The sequence below is a fragment of the Penicillium longicatenatum genome (genome assembly GCF_028827895.1).
Source record: "Penicillium longicatenatum strain IBT 33135 chromosome Unknown contig_6_segment0_segment0, whole genome shotgun sequence".
NCBI classification, from domain to species: domain Eukaryota; kingdom Fungi; phylum Ascomycota; class Eurotiomycetes; order Eurotiales; family Aspergillaceae; genus Penicillium; species Penicillium longicatenatum.
In genome coordinates this window covers 2,928,439-2,955,329 of record NW_026643123.1, presented here as the reverse complement: position 1 = coordinate 2,955,329, position 26,891 = coordinate 2,928,439, and the positions used below count along the sequence as shown (strand labels likewise).

Below are 26,891 nucleotides of genomic sequence, written 5' to 3'. Positions count from 1 at the left end.
TAAGATTCCCATCTGAATTGATATTGTGATTCTCTCCATACTATCTTTAATAGCCATTCTGTAAGAATAAACGTACGATATTATAGCTTTCAGGGTCCGTGTCAATTCATCCTCTCAGTCGAGACCTCGGGTGGCCATTTTTTTGCAATCGGGAAGAAGGATTTCAAAATTGAAGCTCCTATACACTGTTCCAGCCTAGCCAATAGTAAACAATTCATATCTCCTAATTTTAAGGCTGCAATCCCGTACTATTGGACTACTTTGGATGTTAGGTCCACTTAAGTGTACTTGACAGGTTCGAGCCTGATGTTCGAAATGATTCATTTCAACAGAATAGCCGTAAATGCATGTGGCAAAAATTAGAGGATATGACTGCCAATTGATAGAAAACATAAACAACGCCATAGAACCCAAGCGACGCCATTCGTAATGCAATGCAATGTCGATGTCATGCATGAAATAATGTTGTCGTATTCACCCATGAAAGCCGTCCAATCCCTAAACACCGAACAGAAGAAAATGCATAGAGAAATCCACCTGCATAATCAATCATCGCCTCTAGGGTGTTTCCTTGTCCTCCGTCCAGACGCCCATCCAACATCCTCTAGCTCTTTAACTTCTCCCAGCAAAATCCCCGGATCGGCCGATTTAGGCTTCCGAGCTATCTTGCCCGCATCACGCAAGAATTCAGCTCTCATAGCGGCTGCGTCAGCATCCTCGTAGTCCAGCTGTGTCATCTGGGGCTCGGTATTCTCCTCGTCTTCCTCGTTCCCGCTGAGAAGTTGCTTATCAAGGAAATCAAATTTCCCACCGGCACCGCTGAACATCGACGATAGGCTTTCATTGTTGACGCGACTGGCTGTGCGGGAGAGTGAGTTGGCTCGTGTCGGATCGGCGCTGTCGATGGGTAGACCGAGACCGTCGTCGTTAAGGGTGTCGATGGAGCTGGCTCTGGATGGTGGTGCTGGGTTATCGATTTTGGTGGATGAGTGTGATGTGGCGCGACCCAGGAGAGGTTTGCGCTTTCGTCGGAGTGGGAATGTGCCATCTTCGTTGGTGGTTGGGTTTTCATTCGATTGGCGAGATTTGGCAGCCTGAGCTTGTTGAAGAAGTCCCTTGAGTGCGGTGTCCAGCGCGGATGGTCCGGTAGGTTCAGGGGAGGTTTGGTTGGGTTGATTGGAGGTAGAGTCACTGGTCGGTGGTCTGTCGGCTGTTGTGCTTGGAGATGGAGTCCGGGATTCTGGTATAGATGGCTTAGGCGCATTACCCTGGTCTTCGTTGGAGAAACCATCATCGATAATAGGCATGATCCGCGTTCGATTATTTTTGGCGGATCTCGAACCTTCGATTTTATTTTCATTGGGTGACTCTGCTGGGGCTTTAGGTCGTCCATCGCGGGTTTTTTCCCTCTGTTGGTGCGCACTTTCTTCATTTTCGAAGGCAGCACCGGGTTTTTCAACGCTACTTCGAGGTTGAGATGCCAGTCTTTGGACGAGATATGGCTCAAATGGCTTCTTTTGACCAGTCTTGATGGAAGCCCAAAGCCAGTCTGCGGAGACGGCTGGGACACCCCATTCTTTGATATGGCGCAGCTTGTTCTGACTTGCAGTTCGAGGGTCGAAACAAACCAGGACAGAGGCTTGTGGCGTAAGAACTTCATCATAAGAGGCACCCATCAGATCAACCAGCTTTGATACATGAAGAAGGTCAATCCCGCCGAATCCAGTGGAGCATACTCGCATTTCGGAAAATGCTGATCATTTTTAGTGATAGGTCTAAGTTAAGTTCCATGGATACTCACCTGGAATCGGAAATTTTGGAAATGGGGTGCTTGCGACGTGCGATTCTGGTGGAATCAGCGCTCGGGCATGCAGACACTTCTCCAGCCACATATCTGTGACGACCTCACATTCAAATGCCATGTTGTCTGTTGATGGAGCTGCCGACTTTAATGTCTGATATGGCACCATGATATAGAGGCCTTGGCCTGTCTTCGGGATACTCGGACGAGAGAAGTCGCTTAAAGATCCCACGCATTGAGCTCCATTGAACCCGAGATGGCGGTGTAATACTCCCATCTAGAGTCTATAAGCTACCATCAAATTCAATAGTGATTGTCAGTGCTTACCTGCTTTGAAGAAAATCCCTGGAGATAGAAATAGGATCCGCCAAGGAAACCTTCTGGAACCAGGGGTTTGAGTGCTTCTTCTGGTGCCAAAGCTTGACTGAGGACTGACTCGCTCGCGAAAGACTTGGCAGCTTGAATGGCCTGTCTCGGAGGTGCTGAATCGGCTTCTCCGTCCTCCTTGTTGGCGGGATCAGGCGTCTCATTGTTCATGAATCCGGCACCAATGATATCACCCCAGATGTTTTCATTCTGACCAGCTAGCTTGGTACTTGCGGTCCTGCGAAGCTTTTTCCGTGGTCGTGTATCTGTCGGGCCCTCATTGGTGGCAGATTTTTCTTTTCTAGACTCACCCCTTGGTGTGAGCGAAGGTCGATTCCATGCTCCAACGCCTTGTTCTTCCGGTGGTACCAGTGGATGGTATTTTTCCTCGTCCAGGATCATCCCACGCTCAATGCAATCGTAGAACCACTTCTCACTGACAACCCTTATTCCCCATTGAGTCGCAAACTTGTACTTCTCCCCGTCCGCAGTCCGCGAAATAAGATGGGTGACGCTCTTGGTCAAGTCTTTCCGAAACTCTGCCCCATTCTCCACCGAAGTGTCATGCATCTTTGTACGAAGACCCATATCCGAGAATCCAGTAATGCATAGTGTAAGTCCGAAGAAGGCGGGCATCTTGTATTGTATCTCTAAGGCGCGAATGTCGGTATCCTCTCCCAGCACCCACGATTGGCGCACGGCCTCGATCCATTCTGGCCGGACCACGGCAACATCATTGCGCTCGCGTGCGACGAATTTGTATTTGGCAGATTCGGTGGCTCCAACGAGAAGGTGAGTAACTTCGGAGGTGAGGTCGGGTCGTTCGATTGCTCCCATCTCTTTCGCAACCTTCACGAGCTGAGTCTGTGGTCCATGCGCGTCAGTCCTGCTCCACGGTTTTTCCCAGGAATTTAGATCTTAATACACATACCCTATACTCCAGCGAAACCGCGGTGAAGCAAATCACCGCGCCTGCGAGTGGCTGTTCTTTGTCTATAGGCTGATTTAGCAACCGCGGTGCGGACTGCACTCCAGACTTCCACTTACCCGATGCTACTGTCCCTGCCATCCTTCATGACTGGCAAGCACCTCCCACTGCTTAGCAACAATTCCTGGGTCCCATTGAGGTTAAAATGTCAATGGAGAAACCAAGTTCTTGTCCGATCCCGCGTCGCGATAATTGATGATCACGTGGGGCACGCGCCCCTTGGTCAGTGATCTACGAGTTGCAATGTTATTGCTTTTGTCCTATAGGCCGAGATATGAACAATTATATTCATGTTGTCCTATTCTTTTGCCTTAATCTGACTGAAGTATTAGAGGTCTGTTCGGGAAATAGAGTTTGTTGACGGAGGAATTTGAAGTGCCCAAAAGTGTCAAAATATATATTCCAACCAGGAAATATTGTTCCTACCCTAAATTAGGAACACAAGGATTATGGATTAATTGGAAATGAATACGAATCCCACAGCCTTCAAATGCTCTACTTGGATATTCTTTTTTCAAGTCTGCTAAATATGTCTGACTTTGAAAGTCCTATCAATTGTTGTGGTCCCATGAGACGAATGCCCAGATGTACCTGGCACCTGTATGTATAGACATCGCTTTTAGGTGCAGCAGCCTGGGGTATCACCCCTCCAGACAGCTACCCAGGTTACATAATTACTCTTCACTGAACCAATCAATAACGAGGAAAACAAATGGAAAATATTTTAGCGTAAATTTGGCATATGACCGGACTTGGCGTACTGATTTGTCCAAATTCGTGGCCCCCGGTGACTGTATACGTCCTGTAAACCTGATGTCTAGTGTGTAGCAGTCAAGCATCTCGACATAGATATGAGCCGTATATAATTGCCAACTTCCAAGGTCGATAAGACTGGACCTCCTAAACCGCCTAGCAAATAAGCTAGCTAAACTAGCACTTCCATAAGTCTCCATAAGTCGTGTAAGAGAAACGGTAAACGTCATATAAGATGCCTGATACGTCAGGCCCCAGTGCCGATCCTCGGGACCGAGTGCCCCTCCATTTTATTTAACCGCCCAACCTTCCCTCTCGTCTCTATCCCAACGCTTGTTTTCATTTCATTTTCCTCATTTCAAATACCCAAACCATTCATACCCCATAATCCATCAAAATGGCTCGTCAATTCTTCGTCGGTGGCAACTTCAAGATGTAAGTTACACAATTTACTTTACCCCGCGATGCTCGATGCCCCGCCAGAGCACGCGAAGCATCTCAGAGCTGCAAACTGACTCTACAAACATAGGAACGGTGTGAAGGAGAGCATCGCCAGCATTGTCAACAACCTCAATGCCGCTAAGCTCGACTCCACTACCGAGGTCGTCATCTCTCCTCCCGCTCTGTACCTCACCCAGACCCGCGAGCTCGCCGACCCCAAGATCGGTGTTGCCGCCCAGAACTGCTTCGACAAGCCCAACGGTGCTTTCACCGGTGAGATTTCTGTCGAGCAGCTCGCCGACGCCAACATCAACTGGGTCGTCCTTGGCCACAGCGAGCGCCGTGTCATCCTGAAGGAGACCGATGAGGTACGGGAACCTGTGATCTATATACCTAGCCGAACTATCAAGTGGCCATCAACCTCTCCAAAATGTGCATGAAACTGACTATCTACACTATAGTTCATTGCCCGCAAGACCAAGGCTGCCGTTGAGGGCGGTCTCTCTGTCATCTTCTGCATTGGTGAGACTTTGGAGGTACGTCATCCCTAACTTCGGTTACCCGTTCTTTTCGTTCCGGTGTGGGTCACCGGGATGCAACCTGATGAGAATCTCCGCTTACACCCGACTGTTTTGTAACTTCATAGGAGCGTGAGGCCAACAAGACCATCGATGTTGTCACCCGCCAGCTCAACGCCGCTGCCAAGGAGCTGAGCAAGGAGCAGTGGGCTAAGATTGTCATCGCATACGAGCCCGTCTGGTAAGCTGACCCCTTCCCTTCTCGCCGTGCCGTTGAGATACGTTCTAACATATATCTAGGGCTATCGGTACCGGCAAGGTCGCTACCACCGAGCAGGCCCAGGAGGTCCACGCCGCTATCCGTAAGTGGCTCGGTGACAGCATCTCTGCCGAGGCCCAGGCCAGTGTCCGTATTATCTACGGTGGCTCCGTCAGCGAGAAGAACTGCCGTGAGCTCGCTCAGAAGGAGGATGTTGACGGTTTCCTTGTTGGCGGTGCCAGCTTGAAGCCTGCCTGTAAGTTTTGATTCATGCCTGCTCATTACTCGGGTATCAGATACTAACTATAACCTAGTCGTCGACATCATCAACGCCCGCATCTAAGATGCTTTTATTTCAGTAATTTGATACTCCCTTGGCTAGAATTCCAGAATTGGCCTGGAACAAAGCTCTAAATTAGCAAGGCCAAAAGCTTTAAACGTCAGATATGTTGTCATGAAATATATGTACAATGTTGGAACCGCCTAGTATTTCCAGTTGGCGGGATATTAAAACATGCAGTATGAGAGCCTGTATAACTAGAAGGAAATGCGTAAAGACTCAAGTTCGAGAGAATTAAATCCCTCACGAAGAGTACATCACTGAAACTCCCACCCCGCGCCAGTACGATGGCCCACCTCCGGGCACTGACCCACCCGATGAAGAGGCGTTCGGGGCCACTGAAAATGATCCCGGGCCTAGCCCGACACCCGCACTGACCAAAAGCTCCTTTACACGACCTTCCCAGAGCAGACGCATGTTCCAAGACTGGTCAACACGGAGCTTAATTACCGAGTCACCAGCCTCGACATCACTTCCATCATCCGACTTAAAGGTTTCGGGTTGAACCGGGTCGGAGCCGAGTGGAGAGGTTGGCGGAGAACCCGGGAGGGAAGCGGAGAAATCATGCAGACGCATCTTGCGGCGGGCCCATTCGATGTCATCGTCCGCAGAGAAAGTGGATTTGTTGCTTCGGCGCCAGAGCTCGCAGCCCGCAACCATTTCACTTTCCCAACTATAGACATTGAACCCGAAACGGGAGCTAAATGCAAGGTTTGGCGAAGCACTCAGAGAGTAGGTTGCTGAAAGAGAGCCAGTAATGGGTGTCAAAGTGAGGGTTAACGTGTAGGGGAATGTAGATATGGGTGTGGGGAGGCTGGATGAGAAGGAGGATGAAGGCACCTGAGTTGCGGCGGGGAGTGTGGTGAATCGTAAGCCAGTGGACATGCCTACTAACGATGAGGTGGGAGAGTAATACGCTTCCGCACCCATAGAAAGTAGGGACAGCGCAGGCGAGGCATTGGGACGAGGGGTTCTAGGATCGGGGCCAAAGTTCCATAGTCCTCGCCAGCCAAAGAGAGCATTGTCTGTGCTGAAAAGATACTCGTTGCAGTACTTTCCTGTATCATGGGACAATTGGGCCAGCATTGATGCCTGCGGCGCGGATTTAGATAATGGCGGTCCCTGGGTAGAGCAGACGGCTAGGCATAGCTGCATCGTCGGAGAGATTCTCCGCAGGAAGAGCGCATTCAAAGTTGTCGGAGATGGGAGGTGTAAAGACGCATGAAGAAGTGTCGCCTTCCGCTGGACCGCTTCATCTGGGGTATGGTCATCCTCCTTGCGCTTCGGGACGTCTGTGATTCCGGGGATATTGACTCCATCTAGAAGAGAATCCCATCCCCAGGCTTGTACCGGAGCCACAGGCGCTTTGACATGTCGGTAGCCAGGAGAAATCTTCCGAAGAGGGATCAAGGCACTTCGGCTAGGAGTATTGTGGAAGGGCACCGTACTGAAGAGGTAAGATACGGATCCATCGAGTAATCCCACTGTACCAAGTGAATAGCTGGTTCCAAAATTGGGTGTCGAAAGCGATGACAAATGTACACGCAGTCGCTCTGGAGTCGAAAAATCGAGGATTGCTATCGTTCGCAATGTTAGATCAGATCACTCTTGCGCGTCGCGCATCCCTGATAGACGACCTACACTGTGTTGTGGTAGTCAATGACAAGTACGAATTATCGCGGTTCCAGTTGGTCGCCTCAGAAAAGGCGAGCTGGATGTAGTCCATGAATTCCAGCATTGTCTGGATCAGGGACCGAACCCTTGAAGTGTACGTTGCGTATCTCGAAGTTGTTAGCAGCTGGTTGCCCGATAAAGACTAGTGGGGTACCGGATAAGGCACGTGATCCGCTTATCAGCGAAAGAAAAAAAAAAATGCCACTCGGGAAGCATAATAGATCCCATCGATTCCCTCGATTAATTTAACACCACATTATCTTCAAAATGCCTCGTTCAAAGCGTGCGCGCGTCGTCCACGAGTCCAAGACCACCAAGAAGGACCACAAGGAACAGACTCGCCGTCTCTACGCCAACATCCGGGAATGTCTCGAGCAATATGACCATATGTTTGTGTTCGCCGTGGACAACATGCGCAACACCTACCTGAAGGATGTGCGCACCGAGTTCGCCGACAGCCGGTACGTTCCAATGGGTGCTGGAATGAAATCAAGCCCAGCATTGCAGAGACGCATTACGGAGACGACTTGATTTACCGCCATGCACAACCATCTCGAATATCAAAATTATATATCAGATCCACTAATGCAATTCCCAGTCTGTTCTTCGGTAAGACCAAGGTCATGTCCGTCGCTCTCGGCAGCAACCCCGAAACCGAAGCCGCACCTAACGTTCACCGCGTCACTCCCTTCCTTACCGGTGCCGTCGGCTTGCTTTTCACCAACCGCGCCGCCGAATCTGTCCTTGAGTACTTCGAGAACTTCCGCCCTCAGGACTTCGCTCGTGCCGGCACTGTGGCCACCCGCTCCTTCAGCATCCCCAATGGCCTGGTCTACCAGCAGGCTGGTGAGATCCCCGCTGAGCAGGATGAGCCTGTCAGCCACACTATCGAACCTGCTCTCCGCAAGCTTGGTGTCCCCACCCGTCTCGTTAAGGGTAAGGTGATGCTCGAGCTCACCGAGGGCTCTGAGAGCTACCAGGTTTGCCGCAAGGGTGAGACTCTGGACTCCCGGCAGACTACCTTGATGAAGATGTTCGGTGTTACTTCGGCTGAATTCAAGGTTGAACTGAAGGCTCACTGGTCGCGGAGTACCAACGAGGTGAAGATTTTGGCGCAGGATGATGATATGGAGGTGGAAGCATAGATGTGCCTTTCGCCTGTGTCGACAAAAAGATTCTCGTGGGCATCTTTACGGAGTTAAGGGCGGGCGCTTTCTTTTTTTCTTTTACATTGATACACTGAACATCCTCTTATCTCCATCCTGTTTCTCTGGGAGAATTGGATCTCCAATTGATGTGCCTACGATTATGGATAGATACTACTAAATTGGATATAAAAAAATGTTGACTGTTCCCTTTTTCCTCAAGACATAATTACATTCGCTAGGGAAATGCCTGTTTTGAAGTCATTGCATTGGCCCTTACCTGGTCTTACCTGAGCATCATTGGATTTCATCACTTGAGAAACTGTTTGAACTAAAATACATACCTACCCCCGGAGAGAGTTCCACAAAGAGGTCGCACTAGGACCAAAACAAACGCATGCAAAGTAAAAAAAAAGAGACCGCAGGGGAAACCAAAAAAAGAAAAAAACCGGAGAATACAGAAACACTCCAAGGGAAGAAGATATTGGGCTAGTTGCCGGCAATGTTTGTGCGTGCCTGAGCAGAAGAGTCCAGGAGAACTGGAGATCGACCCTGAAAGATAAGTTGAGGCGGTATTTATGATCTGGACATAGCTTTACGCGACATCTCGGATTAATGGATTTGTTTCGCCTTACCCCATTACCCTTGAAAAGAGAAAGACGCGCGCTGGCCAAATCAGGGATACCCACCAGCAAGTCAGGGCTGAGAAGGGAGAAAGTAGCATCCATTCACATGAAGGGGAACATTTAGTATCGTCTCCGGGATCGGGGGTCATCGTAGCCGTCGTCTTCACGGGGTCGCTTCCGTCCAAAGTCCTCTCGGCCGCCATCCCGGCCAGCATCACGACCACCGCCGTATCTGTCACGGTCACGGTCACCGTAGCGGTCTCCTCCATTGCGGTCATCACGGCGGTCGCGGTCTCTGTAGCGATCACGGTCCCGATCGTCGCGGCGGTCCCGATCCGAAGGGCCATCTCGTGGGCGCACAGGCTCTCGGTTGCTACCACTTCCGCGGTCAAATCTGCCACCACCACCACCACCACCGTAAGAGCCTCCACCGTAGTCTCCCCTGCCTCCTCCAAAGTCTCCTCTACCACCTCCGAAATCTCCCCTGCGGCCACCACCAGGACCAGAGGGAGCGTTGGGGGGTGGTTGACCGCCGCCGCCAAATCCATTACGGCCACCTTGATAGCCAATTCCTCCACGAGGACCGAAACGGTCACCACCACGGAATCCACCACCTCCACGGAAGCCTCTGCCACCACCGAATCCACCGCGGAAGCCGCCGCCAAAACCTCCAGGTCCAGATGGCGCATTGAAACCTGGCCCAACTGGTCGAGAAGGCATCGCCTTGGTGTATCCACGGCCTCCTAGACCACCACCAAAGCGACGAGGCTTCCAGCCCTTGGTCGTCCGTCCACGCTCTACATCCACTAGGACTCGACGGTCCTTAATGCGGATGCCATCTGTTTCCTTGTAGGCCGCTGAATACCGGGGTTCACTGTGTCAGCAATGACTTCTCTTACCATAATCTGGCTCAAGGGGATATCGCAATTGCGAGCGACTTAGATCTGATGATAATACCTTTCATATCTTTCTCACGTTCGTAAACGATAAATGCATAACCTTTATTGGGTTTCTTGGATGCCTTTGGTGAGACGGTATCTTTGACGATGCGGATCTGGGAGGGAACGTCAGAAACTATAGCTGAGAGGAAACATAAAGAAGTCGGGAGCCATCTTACACGCTCAATGGGGCCAAACCGGCCGAACTCTCGCTCGATATCTGATTCTTTCACATCGTAGCTGAGTCGAGCCACAAAGAGAGTTTTGTAGGGATCACCTCGTGCTTGGGGATCCTTCTCTGGGTCAACTAATAACAGCGGGAGAATCCAATTAGCAATTCATTACGCGATGAAGAAGAAATGAATGGCACGTACAGGTTTCCAGCCCATCAGTCATCTGCTTCTCAAGCTTTTCCTTCTTCTCCAACTTCTGACGCCATTTACGCTGCAGCCAGCTCTCAGTCGCATTATAAGGGGCCTCTTCTTCGAAGTTCTTCGCCTCAGCCAGGAACTGGGCCACTCCGGAAATGGTGCTTTTCTGACAGTCTTCCGGTGCGCGATCGCTGGGAGGGATGTAGCGAAGAGGAGGGCGTGGCTGGAACAGAGCCAGCAAAGGTGGGGGGAGTTTATCCGTCATTGTAAATCCTCAGCCCGTTGAGAAGTGGCGTGAGGGGGAAAAGTAAGCTGTCACCTGGCGAGGTTCCTCAGGAGACTTCGCGTTCTTGTGGTGTAGCAAGGGAGCTTCCGCTATAAACGCCGTAGCCGCTTCTGGCGCCCTCTCACCGCCTTCACGTGCACCAGAAATTGTGACCCGGAAGGAAGTCGGCGATTGGTACTTTGAGATATCAATAATTCACAGCAATGCCAGTCAAAGGACTCCGAACAGTCACGACGGCCCAGGTATGTGTCGATACACTGATGAAGGAGAGCGGGGCATTGTTTGGGGCACCGAAGCTAACTTGTCGACCCCCAAATAGAACGGCGTCGGCGCCTTTATTCACCAATGCAAGCGCCTTGACTTTCACTATTGCAAATATGGCGGCAGCTCACGGGGCATGCTGTGAGTACAATACCAATCCTCCAAGCAAGGTTTCCTTATGAGACATACTAATCGTTTGCAATCCAGTGCTTTCCTGACCCAGACCCTTCCCAACTTCGCTCGCGAAAATCCTCAGATCGAACTCCGAGTAGCCCCCAGACCCGGCAAGCACCCCGTCATCAAGGGTCAATATGTGAATGGTCGTGAGAAGGCAATTTGTGTGCGGAACCTTGAGCCTATCGACATTCTTAAGAAAGCGATGATCCTGAAGGATGCAAGCGGAGAGAAGTTGAAGCGGACCAAGAAGCCCGTGACAAGTATTAACGAGAGTGTGCGTGGTATCTGGTCACCGTACCATGGCGATCTGCGCGGTGTATAAGATTCTAGGCGTTTCCTGTTTGATAGCATTTCCACTGGCTGGGATTACAGCCTTTACTTTCCAAGCGATGGACCCCTGCCGTTGCATGTTACTGTATTATTGATCAGGGTAGAATTGATTTACTTCAGTTCATGTTCTCTCAGTGCTCCGTGGAGTAAAATAAACCCTTATATGCCTTTGAATATGTGAAGAATTGGTGGAGGCCGTTGCAACCGAGGATTGGTTATCTTGGTAGGATTTCTAGATCAACAGCGCACGGCATTTCCTGCAATTTTTATCTTCCAAAGAAGGTGATCTTTTCTGTTATTTGCTGTATATATGTGCATTAAATCCAAGAAGAGCGGTACTTTTAGCCGCCCATGCTACGACTCGACATCCAATGAGCTCTACGAGTTCTTGAACCTATAGACTGCTCTATATGATTACTGGGAATTTGGACGAATATATAGATCTTTCATTCACGATGGTTATTATTGAAATGCTCGTGTAGTGCAGCTGAATCTGGCAACGAGATGGGAATGTGAACATTGATAATTTCCATCGTATGACTTCGGATTGGGATAACATATGCAAAATGATTCTGAAAATGAACGCCATATAAAATAAAACCGAGGGAACGCCTTTGACTTCCATGCACCACGGGTATCAACGAGAAAGAGACATATAACAGCAACAACAAACGCCCTGCCGACCATGCAATGTGATTCTAGGGATCGTTGACAGAATCATAGATAGAGATGGAACATGGCTGTTGGTGCACTGACCGACTTGCCACAGTCAGCGACCTTGCATCTAGAGAAAGGTTTAGATCCTTCAGAGACATGGACCTTCTTTCTAGCTTTGCTTTTAAACCTATTCAAGGCACATTCGCCACAATAAACCTGACATGAAAGTGTTAGCCCAACCGTATATTTATAAGGGTTATGAAGTAACGAACATGTCCGCAAGGCTTTGCGACCCAGACCTGTTCTTTATGTCCATCGCCGACCCCGAGTTCGCCGGAGCAATTGGGGCATATTGCAACGTCGTCATCTCCAAGGGTCCGAGTGAAGCCCACTGGTGGCGGACTGGGTGCTCTGTATGACTCGCGTCGTCTAGTCTCAGCTTGTTCAGTGTTTTGTTGCATATCAAAAGACGCAGATCCATAGTCAAGAATGAGATCATCAGGGCCTGCATCCAACACCACGGTTTCCACGGGTCGCACGCCAAGGTATATCGGCTCCAAGTCAGGTCTGGGTCCGCGTGGACGTTGTCTGAGAGGTGGATGCGGTATCATGTTGAAGCGGTTGGTGCCTGGTAAATTTGAGGAGGGAATGGAAGCGTTTTGGGCGGATTGCCTGTGACGGTTAATAATATGGTCCCAGGAGCCACCAAAACGAGGCCAAATGCCCCATGGGCGCTCATCAGGGTGGAGGACACTAATGTCAAGACCATCCGGGATGCGATCACCGAATGCCGTGTAGCGAGGTCGGGGAGGAGGTTGTGCAGGAGCATCGGATTCATCATCCAAGTCTATCACTTCCGGCGGCGCCAAGATGGACCTGCCGAAACGAGGCGGTCGTGCTGGATGATGTGTCCGAGGATCTGGGCTGCGAAGTGAAAATGGCTGAGGTGGTGAGCCAGGCTCACTAGTCAGATCAATTGGATTCCCTGAATTCCCTGGATTCCCAGGCGAAAGAGTGCTAACTGGGCGGCGAAAGTCAAAGCCATCACGAGGACGCCGCACAGGTGGCAATGGGAGGCGGGTACTCGTTTCTTGCGGAGAAGGTGGGTGAAAGTGGGATTGCCACGATTGTCCAGGATCCTCGCTGGAATCTTGTTGCGACATCTGGCGACTTCGCTTTAAAACCAGGGGAAACCATTATTAGTATGGCGGCTACTTCATTGGCGCCCCGCGCTTTCTTGAGGATATTGCTCACCTTGGACCTGACGCCCAAAATTTGGACGCCAGGCTCGTTACTCATATCAGAAATTGGTGTAGGGAGTGAGGAGAGACCAGACAAAGCCAGTTGACAAGGCCAGCAAGAAGACCATGGAGAGGGAGGCAAAGAAGAGGACCAGGCGTTAGTAGACATGATAGATCAAAGTACGGCCGAGTTCAAAGGCGGTGTACACCTTCTCGTGATATATAAGGCGGTCAGGAGAGGCGGTGAAGGAGCGTGGGGCTGTACGGGTAAATTAAGTATAGGCAGCTAGTGCCTAGAAACGGACGATTGAACCTTTTTAGAATCGAAAAAAGCATTCTAAACGAAAGAGGGAGGGAGGGGGTGAGGAAATAATAAGACCATGTGTTTCATAAGATAATGTGGATTTCAGTGCTCCAGAGCTGTTGTGAACGCAATAACATCATGAGGGGGAAAAAAGAGAAATATCAGATCCAGCTCTAAAATTACATATTTTGTCCTAATTGATTATGACTGCAGCACAGTCACTGCACCTGCTTCATTCAAGGCTACGATGCTCTGAGCAGAAGATCCCCAGGCAACAGCAACGGCTGGCACAGCACTCCGCAATGGCTCTGACCACTCCTTCGATGCTTTGGTGAACTGTTGAACAGTCAAGCCACTGGGGCCACCAGTCAAGAGGAACTGGCCAGTGTAATCCCAGAAGATCGACTGAACCTCGCTGCCGGTATCCAACACCTTGGTTTCCTTGGAGCTACGCAGATCCCAGATCGAGACAGTGGTAGACTGAGCAGCCACCGCAGCCAAGAAAGTACCATTCTCGGAGAAGAAAAGACACTTGACGGGCCCAGACATAGCAAAATCTGCTGCCGCGGCACCAGTCTTGATGTCGAAGATCTTAATTTGGCCATCAGCACCACCGGCACTCAAAAGGTGGCCATCCGGGTGGAAATTCACAGACAACAAAGCTAAACAATGCTTGTTAGTGACATGATCTACCGTGTCTTTGAGAAACATTTGCTTACCAGAGTCAGTGAAGATTTGAGTGACGACGCTGTTAGTGGACAGATCATAAAGCACATAGCTCTTGTCCACGCCTACAGAGGCAACAATATCACCCGTTGCATGCACAGCAACAGCGGTTACCTCTCCAGCGTGGGAAGAAAAGCTTGCCACCTCGCTGCCATTCTCAAAGACCTTGACAGTACCTGTGGCTGAACCAACAACAGCCTTGTTACCAGCCCATGTTGCATCTGTCACCGGTCCATCTGTCTTGAGAGTCTGAACCACACTCTTTTGGGAAAGAGAGTAGACACCGACAGCGCCGTCAGAACCGCCGAATAGAGCAAGGTCTCCCGTGGAATCGACCGACAAGGCTCGGCTGCCTGGATACAGAGGTTCGGAGGTCTCTGCGGGCTTGAACGCAGAGATAGCATCGCTGGTAGCCCAGCCTTCGGGAATGGGGCGCTTGCGTCGTGTCTTTGAAAGTCTGTAAAAATAAAAGTCAGTGATCTGCTTAACACGCTCGATTACGAATAAATCCACGTACGTAGCCTGTGTGGTCTCAATTCGCTCCAACACCGCCTGAGGCAAGCCCTCAGAGTCCACCTGCATGGCCTCGCCATCAGCCCCAGCTCGGCTAGCTCCAACGCTAACCTTAGAAAGAGCATCACGGGCTTCATCCCGCTCCTTTGTCAACCGTGCGATCACCCGAACAGCAGCGTCATGCTGGTACAAGGCGGAACTGAGCTCGCGGCGGGTCTGCGCAAGGTTCTGTTGAAGGGTGTATGTCTCGAGAGCGAGTGCGTCCCATTCTTCTTGGAAAACACTGAGAAGAGAAGGGATGGAGGTCAGAGTAGGAGGACGAGGGCGAACAACGCGCTGCGACTTGACATCGATCAGCTCGTCAACAGCAAGCTCTTCACCATTCACAGGGTCTTTTCCATGTTCGGTAATGTATGCTTCGATCAAGCGCTTCTCAAATACGCTGCCTAAATGGATGTTAGGAAAGGTAGTTGTAAATGGTGGCTGGCGAAGACATACCGCTCTTGGGAGAGACGACAGGCACTTGGGGAGCCTCTCCAGAGACTAAAAAACGAAGTTAGTATCTCCTGATCCCATTGGCTAAAAATCAATTCAGCGACTAGATACGTACTTGCACACAGCATGATATAATTGAGGGGGAGTTGGGGTGGGGAGAGGTAGATGAGGAGGAGCTGGCAACGCGCAGCGGCTCCTTTGCACTTTTCGATGTGTCCCATTGGGGTTTAGCGCCATTTGAGCTGTTCGCGGACTTGCACTTGACTTCCTCTTCCACTTGCACAACCAGCTCCTTTCTTTAAGGACTTGATCATTCAAGAACCAATGGATCGCATTTCATAAATTTACGCGACTCTTGGCTTGTTTGTTCAAGACAACTGAATGAACTTGGCTTGAAAGCATCTACAGTAGGAAGTGTCGCGACAATGCCCCAAAACCCCAAATTTGCCTACGGTACTTTCCTCTTTCCTCTTTCCTCTTTCCTCTACATGCTGAACCTATCTGATTGTTATCTCTCTATTATAGAGGCACAAGAGCCTGCCTTTCTCCAGAGGCTTCGAGGTCAATACGGTGGTGACACATCTGGTCGCCTGGAGCGACCTGCCGCGCGGAATAGAAAAGTCAAAGATCCCAAGGACGAAGAGGATGACGAACCTGTATATGTCGACGAGGAAAGCAACGAAGTGATCACCAAGGAGGAGTACAAAGCGCTGGTCGAGCCTCCAAAAGATAATGCGACGAACACCGAGGACCCGTCCACAGCAGAGGAGTACAAGAAGCCCACTGAGCCCATTGCTAAACAGAGTAACCTCACTGAAGTTGGGGGCCAGAGAAAACGAAAGCAAGCCAAGGTAGTGGGCGAGGAAAATAAGCCGGAGTCCGAGGCACCCGTGGCGCAAGAAAAGCAAGAAAAGCTAGAAAAGCCCAAGAAGCCCAAGAAAGCAAAGAAAATCAAGCTTTCCTTTGATGAGGAGTAGACATGAACATGCATCTAAACCGCAAATTGCCTTTGATCTAAAAGATGTGTAGTGAGCCTGAATGATTCATTGTGAGTCAAAGCGGATATAGTTACTCTTCCCCTCGTAGTAATCGGCAGACAAGAATATAGGAATTCAAACTCGGAATATGGATTTCGAGTGGACTCCGATAAGAAATTAGATCATAAAATATTAGATTGTGAAGTGTCCAGCTCAGCAGGTATAGTTCAACATCAAATCCTATTTATTGACGTGAATCTCCATTTTTCCATCCGGATTTGCTGTTATCGGATTTTCCATTTCTCAGCAACTTTTTTTTGTCTTCGGCCGCTTCCCTCCACCATTTACCTCAACTTCTTAGATCGACCCGGACTCTTAGACCGGTCCATCGCTCAAGATGCCTGTCGTTAATGTCGACGATCTAGTTCGTCTGCAGCGGAAACCTGAAGACATTCGAAATGTGAGTGTTGCCCCTCCATCCCACTCTGATGTCAGGCCCACGGTTATACTAATGCATCCTAGATCTGCATTCTCGCCCACGTTGTAAGTTTGCCGTCCAAGGCGATTCCGATTTTTGAAATTTACATACTAACCGTCAGCTTGAATTTGCGCAATTAGGATCATGGCAAGACATCATTAACCGATGGCCTGATAGCCACTAATGGCATCATCTCGCCCAAGCTGGCGGGTAAAATCCGCTACCTGGACTCTCGTCCTGATGAGCAGCTCCGAGGTATCACAATGGAATCGTCGGCGATCTCATTGTTCTTTTCGATGCTTCGTCGTTCTGCACCAGATGCCGCGCCGGTGCCCAAGGAATATCTGATTAATCTGATCGATTCCCCCGGTCACATCGACTTCAGCAGCGAAGTCTCTACGGCGTCCCGTCTCTGTGATGGTGCTGTTGTTCTCGTTGATGCTGTTGAGGGTGTCTGCAGTCAGACAGTCACCGTGCTCCGTCAGACATGGGTTGAGCAGTTAAAGCCGATCTTGGTTATCAACAAAATGGATCGGTTGGTGACTGAACTAATGATGAGTCCCAGTGAAGCATTCTCGCACCTGAGTAGACTACTGGAACAGGTTAATGCTGTTATCGGCAGTTTCTACCAGGGTGAGCGTATGGAGGATGATTTGCAGTGGCGAGAGCGCATGGAAGACCGTGTGAATGTCTCCGCCACCAAGTCTAAGAAGCAGACTTTGGACGATGAATCCGTTGCCAATATCAGCGAGGCTACGGAATTCGAAGAGCGTGATGATGAGGATCTCTACTTCGCTCCAGAGAAGAATAATGTTATCTTCTGCAGTGCTGTCGATGGATGGGCCTTTACGATTCGTCAATTCGCTGCGATCTACGAAAAGAAACTTGGAATCAAGCGTACAGTTCTTGAGAAGGTCCTTTGGGGTGAATTCTACCTTGACCCGAAGACCAAGAGAGTGCTGGGCCCGAAGCACTTGAAGGGGCGGGCCTTGAAACCCATGTTTGTGCAGTTGGTTCTCGACAGTATTTGGGCTGCATATGAGGCGACAACCGGTGGCGGCAAAGGAAAGGGGTACGTGGGAATCACATATCTATATCAACAATATTCTAACTAACTTGTTCCAGTGACCCTGTTCTATTGGAGAAAATCACAAAGTCGTTGAACATCACCATTCCACCTTATATTCTACGCGGCCGTGACCCGAGAAACATTATGACCACGCTATTCTCAGCATGGCTTCCACTTTCAACTGCCGTCCTGGTATCGGTGATCGAATATCTCCCAAGCCCCCAAGCTGCGCAATCTGCTCGTCTGCCAGATATGATTAAATCGTCACCAGGCTCTGACCACATCTCTGAAGACGTCAAGCAAGCTATGGTGAATTTCAAGACTGGCCCAGAGGCGCCCGTCGTTGCGTATGTCAGTAAGATGGTTGCTATCCCCGAGAGCGAATTGACTGCAAGCAAGAAGCGCGGCGCTACTATGACTGCTGATGAAGCTCGAGAACTCGCCCGCAAGAAGCGAGAAGAGATTGCAAGGATGCAAGCAGAAGCCAATGCAGGACGTGGGGACGACTACGAGCAAATGACATCCCAGTTCCAGACTAGTATGTTGATCAGGGAGGAAGAAGAACAGGAGGAGGAGGTTGCAGAGGAAGAAGATCCAGACCATCTCATTGGATTTGCCCGTCTTTACTCAGGAACGCTTTCGGTTGGCGACGAAATCTATGTGCTGCCACCCAAGTTCTCGCCAGCAAACCCGCATGCCAGTCCGGAACCCAAAAAGGTCGCAGTCACAGACTTGTACCTCATGATGGGTCGAAGTCTTGAGCCGCTCCAGTCAGTTCCAGCGGGTGTGGTGTTTGGTATTGGGGGCCTGGCAGGTCATGTGCTTAAGACAGGTACCCTTTGCAGCCAGCTTGAAGGAAGCATTAACTTGGCTGGTGTATCACTAAGCACCCCGCCGATTGTGCGTGTTGCCCTGGAGCCGGTAAACCCTGCTGATCTAGGCAAGTTGGTCACTGGTCTGCGTCTTCTTGAGCAAAGTGATCCTTGCGCTCAGTACGAGGTCCTTCCTAGTGGTGAACACGTCATTCTCACTGCCGGTGAATTGCATCTGGAACGCTGTGTAAAAGATCTCCGTGAAAGATTTGCTAGGTGTGAAATCCAAACCGGTGAAGCCATTGTTCCCTACAGAGAAACCATCATCAATGCTCCAGAAATGGCAGCACCAAAGAACCCCGAACTCGGTCGTGGAGGAGTATTGTCAGTATCCCCTTCCAAGCAGATGACACTTCGCCTGCGTGTTGTGCCACTGCCCGAAGCAGTGACCGACTTCCTTACAAAGCAAGTTGGTACTGTGAAGTTACTCCAGTCTCAGAAACGTGCTGAGGCCAAATCGGACGAACCAGCAACAGAGAACGGCCAAGAGGGAACTGTTGATGCCGCCGACGAAGCCCAGGAGGGCAACATTCTTTCTCTTGTCCAGTTCCGAGAGGAACTAACCAAGATATTCGAAAAGGAAGTCAAAGAAGACAAAGAGCTGTGGAAGAACGTTGTCGACAGAATCACTGCATTCGGACCCCGAAGAATCGGACCCAACATCCTTGTCGACGCTACCGCCGTCAACACCTGCGAGAAATTGTAAGCCAATCCAGTTCATCATTCATAAGTCTACAACTAACAGATCCCCAGCCTCCTCGACGACCCAAAACAAACCACCGCTATCTCTCCAGATAACCAGCAAGCCCTCCTGGTCCGCGACTTCAACGACAAGTTCGCCTACGCCTTCCAACTAGCAACAAGCCAAGGACCTCTCTGCCAAGAACCAATGCACGGCGTGGCAGTCTTCCTAGAAGACCTCTGCATCAACACCTCAGAAGGCGAACTAGACATGGGCCGTCTCACCGGCGACTCAATTCGACTAGTCCGTGAAGGAATCACGCAAGGATTCCTAGACTGGAGTCCACGAATCATGCTAGCGATGTACAGCTGCGAGATCCAAGCAACAACTGAAGTACTTGGCCGTGTGTACGGCGTCATCACCCGTCGCCGTGGCCGAATTCTTTCCGAGATCATGAAAGAGGGCACACCCTTCTTTACTATCATTGCTATTCTGCCCGTTGCGGAATCGTTTGGGTTCGCTGAGGAAATCCGAAAGAGGACTTCTGGTGCCGCGCAGCCTCAATTGATTTTCTCGGGCTTTGAGGCGTTGGATGAGGATCCGTTCTGGGTCCCTGCTACTGAAGAGGAGTTGGAGGATCTTGGTGAGCTTGCTGATAAGGAGAATGTTGCTAAGAGATACATGGATGCTGTTAGGAGTCGGAAGGGACTGGTTGTTCAGGGACGGAAGTTGATTGATGCCGAGAAGCAGAAGTCCTTGAAGAAGTAGAGTTTTTGTCTTCTTGTATAGAGATATGAATGTATTGCTGGAGAATATAAAAGTAAAATTATCTTTGTTCTAACATTTGTTCTTTATCTTTTTCCCAACAAACGCCTTCTCAACGTACTTGATAGGCTTTTCAGAGGTGTAGGTATTGGTGGAAAAGCACGCAATAGAAGGGAAAGATCGAGTAGTGCCACGTCCACGGTGCATTGGCTTTGCGTTTACTACCTTATTTGTATAGAGTAGGGAGGAGCGCAGCAAGTATATTGGGTAAACCTAAGCGCAATCTATCCAGTCCTAATTCTAATCTAAAGATTACACAAAATGTAACCACCCCGAGATTATCTTTGAGTCATAGATTCGAGACAAGAAGTAGTAGAGGGGTGGTTCGCAAAGGATGAGAGTCCTCGCGCGATTCCAAAGGAACCCGTTAATTTCCCTGCACTGACAAACACAGCCCGACATTGATAGGTCTCGACCATGTATACTTAGGAGGTTTCTACAAGTTGTTGACTAGAAAGTCGTTCTGTCCAAACAAGACTTCACGATGCTGTAGCTAACCATGGAGTGGAAGCTAGAAGAGATGATAATTCGTTTTTCATTAATAAACTTGGTGGGTATCACATAAATTCTGCCGGAGGAGTCCGGCCTCTCAATGCAGTGCTGGGTGAATTCGTATCGCCATGTGCTCTGTGCTCGTGGCAGTGGCGAAGCGAGTTTTGATAGGTGCCTATGGGGTAGGGAACTGGGTCATGGAGGCTCGGCTCATGTCGAGGCAGTTGATGGTAGGCTCCGAAATATCGTCTTGAGTGACGAAGAATGGATGAATGAATCCTGTCACATAGCCTGATCATGTTGCAAGACCATATATCGTGTTTGACACATCACAAATGATCCAAAATGGGCGTTGCCTTTTTGTATCAATGCGAGACGGCATGGTAGTAGGCGTAGTAATGACTTCAACAGAATAGTCTCCGCCATTACTAAAGGGTAAGGAAGCAGTGTCCTTAATAAGAATCGGATTTGAGAGACTTTGCAGCTCTCAGTAAGGGCGCGCAACCTTCCTCGGCTCACCAGTCCCCGTGACAGGGTCACGCATCTCCTTCCAGCTAACAGGGAACATCATATTTCCAGCATCACTGCGAGCCATAACAACACCAAGATCATTACGAGCAGTAGTGAGATAGTAGAAGCTCTGATCACCTTGAGAAATGACCGAGCCACGCACAATATCACCAACACGGAACATGTCTTCCATCACAACGCGATCTTTCTCGACGGCACGAACGTCCTCCTTGCGAATCAGGGCCTGGAACCGTAGCTCGTCAGTGCTACTGTGGTTCTCAGGATTGGCAGCGGATGTCAAGATAGAAGCGACGTTGTCGTTGTCCGAGGCATTCTGCGAGGGGTCTTGTGAGGCATCGTCCAAGACAACGAGGATGGAGACAGTAGCCTGACGCTTCTGGACGCGAGTGACACGGGCCAGGACAATCGAGTCGACGGCGGGTAGCGTGTTGTATCGCTGCTTTTGCTTTGCGGCTGAGGCAGCTCGAATTGTGGCTGGAACGGCCCGTGAGACTCGGATAGTTGATTTTGTTCCTGTCTTGGGTTGGGCGGGATCCACGACGACAGGACCGGCGATGGAGGCGTAGATGTTGGATTGTTGGATGTGCGTACCGGGTCCTGCGGAGTATGTGGTAACAGATCCCAGGCATTGGCCTGGGATTGCCACGGATGCAAGTGGTGTTGTCATTATGTTGAGGTATGGAAGCTTGTAAGTGGAGGTTCATGCGGAAGCGATTTTTTTAGAGCTATGGCCGGGCCCGGAAGTAGGTTTCCCCGCAGGCCCCCGCTACACTGACCTAGACTACATCATTTCTACTATGCATGTACAGTGACTCGGACATGTTTGGCAATCTTTTTTTTTTTTTTTTTTATTTCCCCATGCTTACTGAGCTTGAGCAGAGAATTATCACCGCTCACTGTTCTATAAAGAACGCAGGGCACCTAGAATATCTGTTTACCCATTCCCTTGATCACCAGACAGTGTCCTCAACATGTTGATTGACTTGCCTCAGCCGCACCTCAATGACTCAATACGGGAATGATAAAAGGGCCTGGCTAATCTTAAATATATATATATATATATATATATATTTCACTCATTCATTGTCACCGCCCCCAGACAATATCTTATGAACCTAATAGCATGCTGGTCAGACAGCAAAGGGGATTTCGCTCTCTACAGAGTACCCTCACCTCTTTCAGGCTCCAACCCCCAACCCCCTAGAAGACTCCTCTTATATTATTCGAACACAGGTATCCGAAAATCAAGCAGCTGTTTGGCGAGCAGTCGAAGCCTTCATCAAAGCGCATCACATGAATTACCCCGATGTGACTAGAGATCATGTTACCCTACATTGTTTCAAAGCGTAACAGCCCAGGGTCTTGGTTTTGAATATCCAATTGTGTATCATCAATTTGAATCTGGCGCGCGATACTTCCTCGTCTCGAGGATTCCCGGCCAGCTCCTTAATGAAGGAAACTTGGCCCAACATGGACGAGACTCTTTGCCAGTAATACAACAGTAAAAAGCATAGGTTTCTAATCGCTTAGCTGTATAATAGGGCGATATTATTTGCGGTGCGGTCGGACGCCAGCTGCTGGAGCGTTATCTCATCAAAGGCAATAGCAAGATGGCAGATGCCATTTCTTCGCAACAGCTTTTGAAGATTTGTACCGAGATGAGCATGGATGTCTCTAGGCCTGTTTCCAATTTATCATTGCGATCTAGGGCCTACAAATTTTCTTGTTGGTGTCCAACAGGCTTACTGGGTATAGTCGATTGGACGCTTGCTGTTTATGTTCCTTCCAATGGGTCAGAACCCATTATTCGAGTCTCGGCAGGAATGGATCTCAATCATGGGAGTGAGGGCTTCAAAAGCGACGGAAAATATGGGCTACAGCGATGTTGTGGATGCATGGTTGAATTTCCAGGCCATTTGGTCTGGTAAACAATTTTCGCTTCTACACACTTAACTCGTACTACACATTTATATAAGCACTTCATGCTCGAGACGATTCAGTTAAGAAAATCCACATCTAGCATTAATACATGGTGTATGCTGAACAACAAAAGACTCGCACCGACCCAAAGATACCATGGACATGGAAACAAAACGAAACGGCCCTCACTCCAGATGCCCGCTGTCAAGGAAAACCGAGTTTCAAGCAATTCAATGCCCATACTAACACCAAGGGAATAGATACGGGGAATAACACAAGAGTTGATTGGCCAAGTAACGAAAGGACCGAAAAAAGGGATTTGCATACGTTAGAATCAAAAGGCCTATGCCTCAACCAGAGTCTGTTTGGGACCGGCGCCCAGCAACTCCAAGCACCGCCGTGCGAGTGCAATCACTTCTCCCTCGCCATCATCCATGTCCTCCTCGTCAGATTCAATGTTCTTGTCGGAGATTGACTTGACCATCTGTACAATGTCTTCCGACTTGGAGATGTACCCGATGAGCTTGTTATCTTCGGATTCTAGTAGCTGAAGAAGCGTCCAGATGGCAATATGCTGGAAGGTCGGGTCGCCACTTGCGAGGAATCGTTGGAGGTAGCCGTGGATACCGCCGTTCGGGTCTGTCCAGTTACGGACAAAGATCGAATAGTCGCCCACTAATTTGGTGAGTGGTGGATTCAACGAAAGTTAAGGGGACAAAGAGAAAGCAAAAGAAAGAAAGAGGAGGGGGGGGAAGACGAGTCGTTATACACACCTTTGGAAGAAAGATTTCCCAAAGCAGCTGCACTGTTCCCTTGCACCTCCACACTCTCAGAGTTGGTCAGTGGTATCAAGACATCGAATACCCCTAGATTGAGGAGATGGATTTTTAATTCATCGCTGAGGGCCAGCACAGCGATCGCAGCAGTCATTTCGGATTGGACAGTTAGTGGAACCCGGAGGACCAGGTCCTTGCATTTCTGCACAGCACCAGCCTGCAGGACGAGCTCCTTGTTCTTGTCAGAGCTAGCAGCAAGGTTACGCAGTGTGGAGATAGCATGGCATTGAATCTCCTCGTTGTCAGTGGTACCTAGCAAGTCCACCAGCGGCTTCAGGAAGCCTGCTTCAATGATTGGGGACTCATTGAGGGGATGGATGGAGATGTTGCGGATGCAAGCAACGGCAGAGAGGATCAAAGGGAGGTAGGAAGATTGTAGAAGCCGAAGCAGGGGAGCAAGTCCCCTGGCCCGAACAATCTCCAGCTGGTATTTCTCATCGGAAGCCAGGTTGCGCAGGGCGAGAGCAGCTTGACATTGGACCTTGGGGGTGGACGAGTCCATCAAGTGGACCAATGATTGGACCAGACGGGACTCGGTCTGGGCAAGTCGCTTGCGATTGGTCGAGTCGACTGCAATATTGCTGAGGGCAGTTGTGCAGTAGTATTGTACATCAACATCGGGAGAGGAGAGGAGGTGAACGAGGACTGGAATGGCACCAGCGTTGACAAGTTGTTGTCGGTTATCATCTACGGAGGTTAGCGATGGACCCCAGCTCTGAAAGAGAAGAGCAACCTACCGGAATGGGTCATGTTGAGCAGCGCTCCAGTCGCGTTCCGCTGAACGCGCATATCCTTCGACTTGGCCAGCCGGATGAGAGGACCTAGCGCGCCCGATCGAGCGATCTTGGCCTTGTTCTCTTCGTGTGTAGCCAGATTCGTGATACAACCCACCGCATTGCACTGCACTTCCACGTTTGGCGACATCATTTGGCGGATCAGAGGGGCCAGCCCCCCAAGGGCAACGATCAAGACCTTGTTTTCACCTGCGTCGGGGTTAGTGATGACCACACATGGCGAAGAACGCACACTGACCATTGACGGCAAGATTGCCCAGCGCAGCACTGGCAGCTCGCTGGACTTCTAGATCGGAGCTTTGTAACAGAAAAAGGATAGGGTCCAGGGTGTCGCGGTCTACCTCCCGTACATCTGCAAGAAAGAGGTTAGGCATTGCATCACCGCAATTTGCGTCATCACGCACCTCGTTCGGTGATCTCGGCGAACGTCAAACTCGCGCTTCGCTGTAGATCGATATTATCGGAGTATACGAGAGTGCTCAAAGCTCGCAGCGGTTCTCCTGAGAAGAAATCGGTTTCGGCGCGCTGGACAGGGGAACGGGTTAGCCATGATTTGAGGTGAAAGCAATCCCGACCGGAAGTGTGGCGAAGCATCCTAGCTAACCGCGACCACATACATTTTCTAAGTATCCTAGTAGATCTGAGACCGCTTCTCGTTCATTATCGGCTAGAGTTGTTTCATAGATGTCTTCTCGAGAGCGGCCTGCCCCGAGACAGGCGGTTATATGACACCATCGGTCGACGGCCGACAGGCACGACCAGCAAGTGGTAGCGAGTCCACTCATGCCTCCTTCAACAGGCCCGCATCCGGGCGTGCAGTATATGCGATAGATCGAAGTGAGGGAGTCGACAGATTTCAGCGGGGTGGAAGTCGAGAGGCTGGAGCCCGAAGCATGCGCAAGCTTTTCTGGGGGGCGGGGAACACAAGCGCGTGATTGTGTTTGAGGTTTGATCTGGTCTTAACCAGGGAAGAAGAGAAATAAGTGGACGGGGATGGAAAGGGAAGAAGGGGGGTGATGAAGAGGAAGGACGAAGTGTTGCAGGAGCTTTCTCACTAGTTTTCCCCCTCAACCCGTGTTCAAGGGAAACCGGGACCTACAAGTATAAGTTTGACAGCTTAGTCCTTTACCACTTCATAGTTTCAACCTTATCTTCCGGAGCTTCATTCAATTATTTGTCCTTTCTAATTTGGATTTTGAATCTGTGACTCCATTCTACAATGGATCAGCAGTTTATCTAGTGCTACCTTGACCGAAGATAACGGAGCTTCAGCACATCATCCGCAGCTACCACCAATCAGCGTTACCACGTTCGGGATTTGATACCTCGGTTTAGCGCAGCCAATTTGGGATGACATGGTGGATTGAGCATTGGTATAGACTGGCATGTATCAAAGCAATACATCTACTCTCATCTCTTACCCGGTTGCCCATATCGTCAAGTCTCATACCCTATGTCACCCCAGCCTCCCCAGTGGGTCCGTGCAGTGTAGACCCAATGACGTCCTGTCTCCGTCTTGTGATGCGAAGCATATGATCACCAGATGCAAGTGATGTTGCGATAGCATTCTTATATCAAGACTTATCAAAGTTTCCATTATTTTCTCGTGCACCCATCAGATGGTTGATTAGAGGGGGGGAAAGCGAGAACGTGCACGGTGTCGCCATCGGCTAAACCTTCAGAGGCAGCGATGGCCGCGAAGGCTTAAAAGGGCTTTTCCCCGCAAAATCGAAAAAAATAAGATAGCGAGGGGCAAATGACTATTTGATATGCAAGAATCAGCGATAGGTCCCTAGGTGTTCTGGCGACTAGCGCACATGAGTTAAATGGGCCCATTCGTTTTCTTTCAACTCTTATATTAGGGTCTCGTCCCGTTTGGTTCCATGAAAACTCCTCGACGGTTATATCATCGACATTCCTCTGATTGGATTTCCCTTTTTTGGATTTGAACATCTGAACCGTTCCTGGCTTTCATTTCCCCAATTTGCCTCCTTCTCCTCTTCTCTCTCTTTCAACCTGCAATACACCAACAACCTATCGCACCTGAAGAAAGATGTCTTGGTAAACCACTTTAAGCCGCTTTTTAGCCCAGTTGCCGATCTCCCTGACGTACTCTGTGCTCTGGTATCTATTCGCTTGCCTGAGAAATCGAGAGCAACTGTGTGTCAAAAGGCAGAATTCCCCCTGCCCAGTGCAAACCACGCC

At 49.9% G+C, this 26,891-nt stretch overlaps 12 protein-coding genes across 12 annotated transcripts; 5 read left to right on the top strand and 7 right to left on the bottom strand.

The window, feature by feature from the left end:
* Positions 1 to 545: 545 nt before the first annotated feature.
* Positions 546 to 3,236, bottom strand: N7484_009296 (uncharacterized protein; the record flags this gene model as incomplete). The annotated part of the gene is made up of 5 exons (XM_057119683.1): positions 546 to 1,753; positions 1,802 to 2,078; positions 2,129 to 3,031; positions 3,099 to 3,160; positions 3,215 to 3,236. 5 exons carry the CDS (start codon positions 3,234 to 3,236, stop codon positions 546 to 548), a joined length of 2,472 nt encoding a protein of 823 aa, XP_056969238.1.
* Positions 3,237 to 4,305: 1,069 nt separating this feature from the next.
* N7484_009295 (triose-phosphate isomerase TPI1) lies at positions 4,306 to 5,469 on the top strand (the record flags this gene model as incomplete). The annotated part of the gene is made up of 6 exons (XM_057119682.1): positions 4,306 to 4,343; positions 4,438 to 4,717; positions 4,811 to 4,885; positions 4,996 to 5,108; positions 5,168 to 5,382; positions 5,441 to 5,469. The coding sequence occupies 6 exons, from the start codon at positions 4,306 to 4,308 to the stop codon at positions 5,467 to 5,469; spliced, it is 750 nt and encodes a 249-aa protein (XP_056969237.1).
* Positions 5,470 to 5,709: 240 nt separating this feature from the next.
* N7484_009294 (mitochondrial distribution and morphology protein 10) lies at positions 5,710 to 7,204 on the bottom strand (the record flags this gene model as incomplete). Its single annotated transcript, XM_057119681.1, has 2 exons — positions 5,710 to 7,043; positions 7,108 to 7,204. 2 exons carry the CDS (start codon positions 7,202 to 7,204, stop codon positions 5,710 to 5,712), a joined length of 1,431 nt encoding a protein of 476 aa, XP_056969236.1.
* Positions 7,205 to 7,407: 203 nt separating this feature from the next.
* On the top strand, positions 7,408 to 8,285 carry N7484_009293 (ribosome assembly factor MRT4; the record flags this gene model as incomplete). The annotated part of the gene is made up of 2 exons (XM_057119680.1): positions 7,408 to 7,601; positions 7,739 to 8,285. 2 exons carry the CDS (start codon positions 7,408 to 7,410, stop codon positions 8,283 to 8,285), a joined length of 741 nt encoding a protein of 246 aa, XP_056969235.1.
* A 746-nt stretch (positions 8,286 to 9,031) lies between these two features.
* N7484_009292 (U1 small nuclear ribonucleoprotein 70 kDa) lies at positions 9,032 to 10,485 on the bottom strand (the record flags this gene model as incomplete). Its single annotated transcript, XM_057119679.1, has 4 exons — positions 9,032 to 9,768; positions 9,869 to 9,965; positions 10,029 to 10,156; positions 10,224 to 10,485. 4 exons carry the CDS (start codon positions 10,483 to 10,485, stop codon positions 9,032 to 9,034), a joined length of 1,224 nt encoding a protein of 407 aa, XP_056969234.1.
* Positions 10,486 to 10,709: 224 nt separating this feature from the next.
* On the top strand, positions 10,710 to 11,266 carry N7484_009291 (mitochondrial 54S ribosomal protein mL43; the record flags this gene model as incomplete). Its single annotated transcript, XM_057119678.1, has 3 exons — positions 10,710 to 10,748; positions 10,826 to 10,908; positions 10,975 to 11,266. The coding sequence occupies 3 exons, from the start codon at positions 10,710 to 10,712 to the stop codon at positions 11,264 to 11,266; spliced, it is 414 nt and encodes a 137-aa protein (XP_056969233.1).
* An 895-nt stretch (positions 11,267 to 12,161) lies between these two features.
* On the bottom strand, positions 12,162 to 13,094 carry N7484_009290 (putative RING finger domain protein; the record flags this gene model as incomplete). Its single annotated transcript, XM_057119677.1, has 1 exon — positions 12,162 to 13,094. The coding sequence occupies one exon, from the start codon at positions 13,092 to 13,094 to the stop codon at positions 12,162 to 12,164; it is 933 nt and encodes a 310-aa protein (XP_056969232.1).
* Positions 13,095 to 13,677: 583 nt separating this feature from the next.
* N7484_009289 (WD repeat PRP19 family protein) lies at positions 13,678 to 15,431 on the bottom strand (the record flags this gene model as incomplete). Its single annotated transcript, XM_057119676.1, has 5 exons — positions 13,678 to 14,138; positions 14,196 to 14,659; positions 14,720 to 15,161; positions 15,214 to 15,258; positions 15,326 to 15,431. 5 exons carry the CDS (start codon positions 15,429 to 15,431, stop codon positions 13,678 to 13,680), a joined length of 1,518 nt encoding a protein of 505 aa, XP_056969231.1.
* A 204-nt stretch (positions 15,432 to 15,635) lies between these two features.
* On the top strand, positions 15,636 to 16,187 carry N7484_009288 (DUF4604 domain-containing protein; the record flags this gene model as incomplete). Its single annotated transcript, XM_057119675.1, has 2 exons — positions 15,636 to 15,663; positions 15,736 to 16,187. The coding sequence occupies 2 exons, from the start codon at positions 15,636 to 15,638 to the stop codon at positions 16,185 to 16,187; spliced, it is 480 nt and encodes a 159-aa protein (XP_056969230.1).
* A 397-nt stretch (positions 16,188 to 16,584) lies between these two features.
* On the top strand, positions 16,585 to 20,056 carry N7484_009287 (GTPase RIA1; the record flags this gene model as incomplete). The annotated part of the gene is made up of 5 exons (XM_057119674.1): positions 16,585 to 16,647; positions 16,710 to 16,730; positions 16,806 to 17,737; positions 17,791 to 19,308; positions 19,360 to 20,056. The coding sequence occupies 5 exons, from the start codon at positions 16,585 to 16,587 to the stop codon at positions 20,054 to 20,056; spliced, it is 3,231 nt and encodes a 1,076-aa protein (XP_056969229.1).
* Positions 20,057 to 21,092: 1,036 nt separating this feature from the next.
* On the bottom strand, positions 21,093 to 21,803 carry N7484_009286 (exosome non-catalytic core subunit CSL4; the record flags this gene model as incomplete). The annotated part of the gene is made up of 1 exon (XM_057119673.1): positions 21,093 to 21,803. The coding sequence occupies one exon, from the start codon at positions 21,801 to 21,803 to the stop codon at positions 21,093 to 21,095; it is 711 nt and encodes a 236-aa protein (XP_056969228.1).
* Positions 21,804 to 23,399: 1,596 nt separating this feature from the next.
* Positions 23,400 to 25,471, bottom strand: vac8 (protein anchor VAC8; the record flags this gene model as incomplete). Its single annotated transcript, XM_057119672.1, has 6 exons — positions 23,400 to 23,731; positions 23,830 to 24,579; positions 24,630 to 24,875; positions 24,925 to 25,038; positions 25,091 to 25,211; positions 25,304 to 25,471. The coding sequence occupies 6 exons, from the start codon at positions 25,469 to 25,471 to the stop codon at positions 23,400 to 23,402; spliced, it is 1,731 nt and encodes a 576-aa protein (XP_056969227.1).
* Positions 25,472 to 26,891: the final 1,420 nt, after the last annotated feature.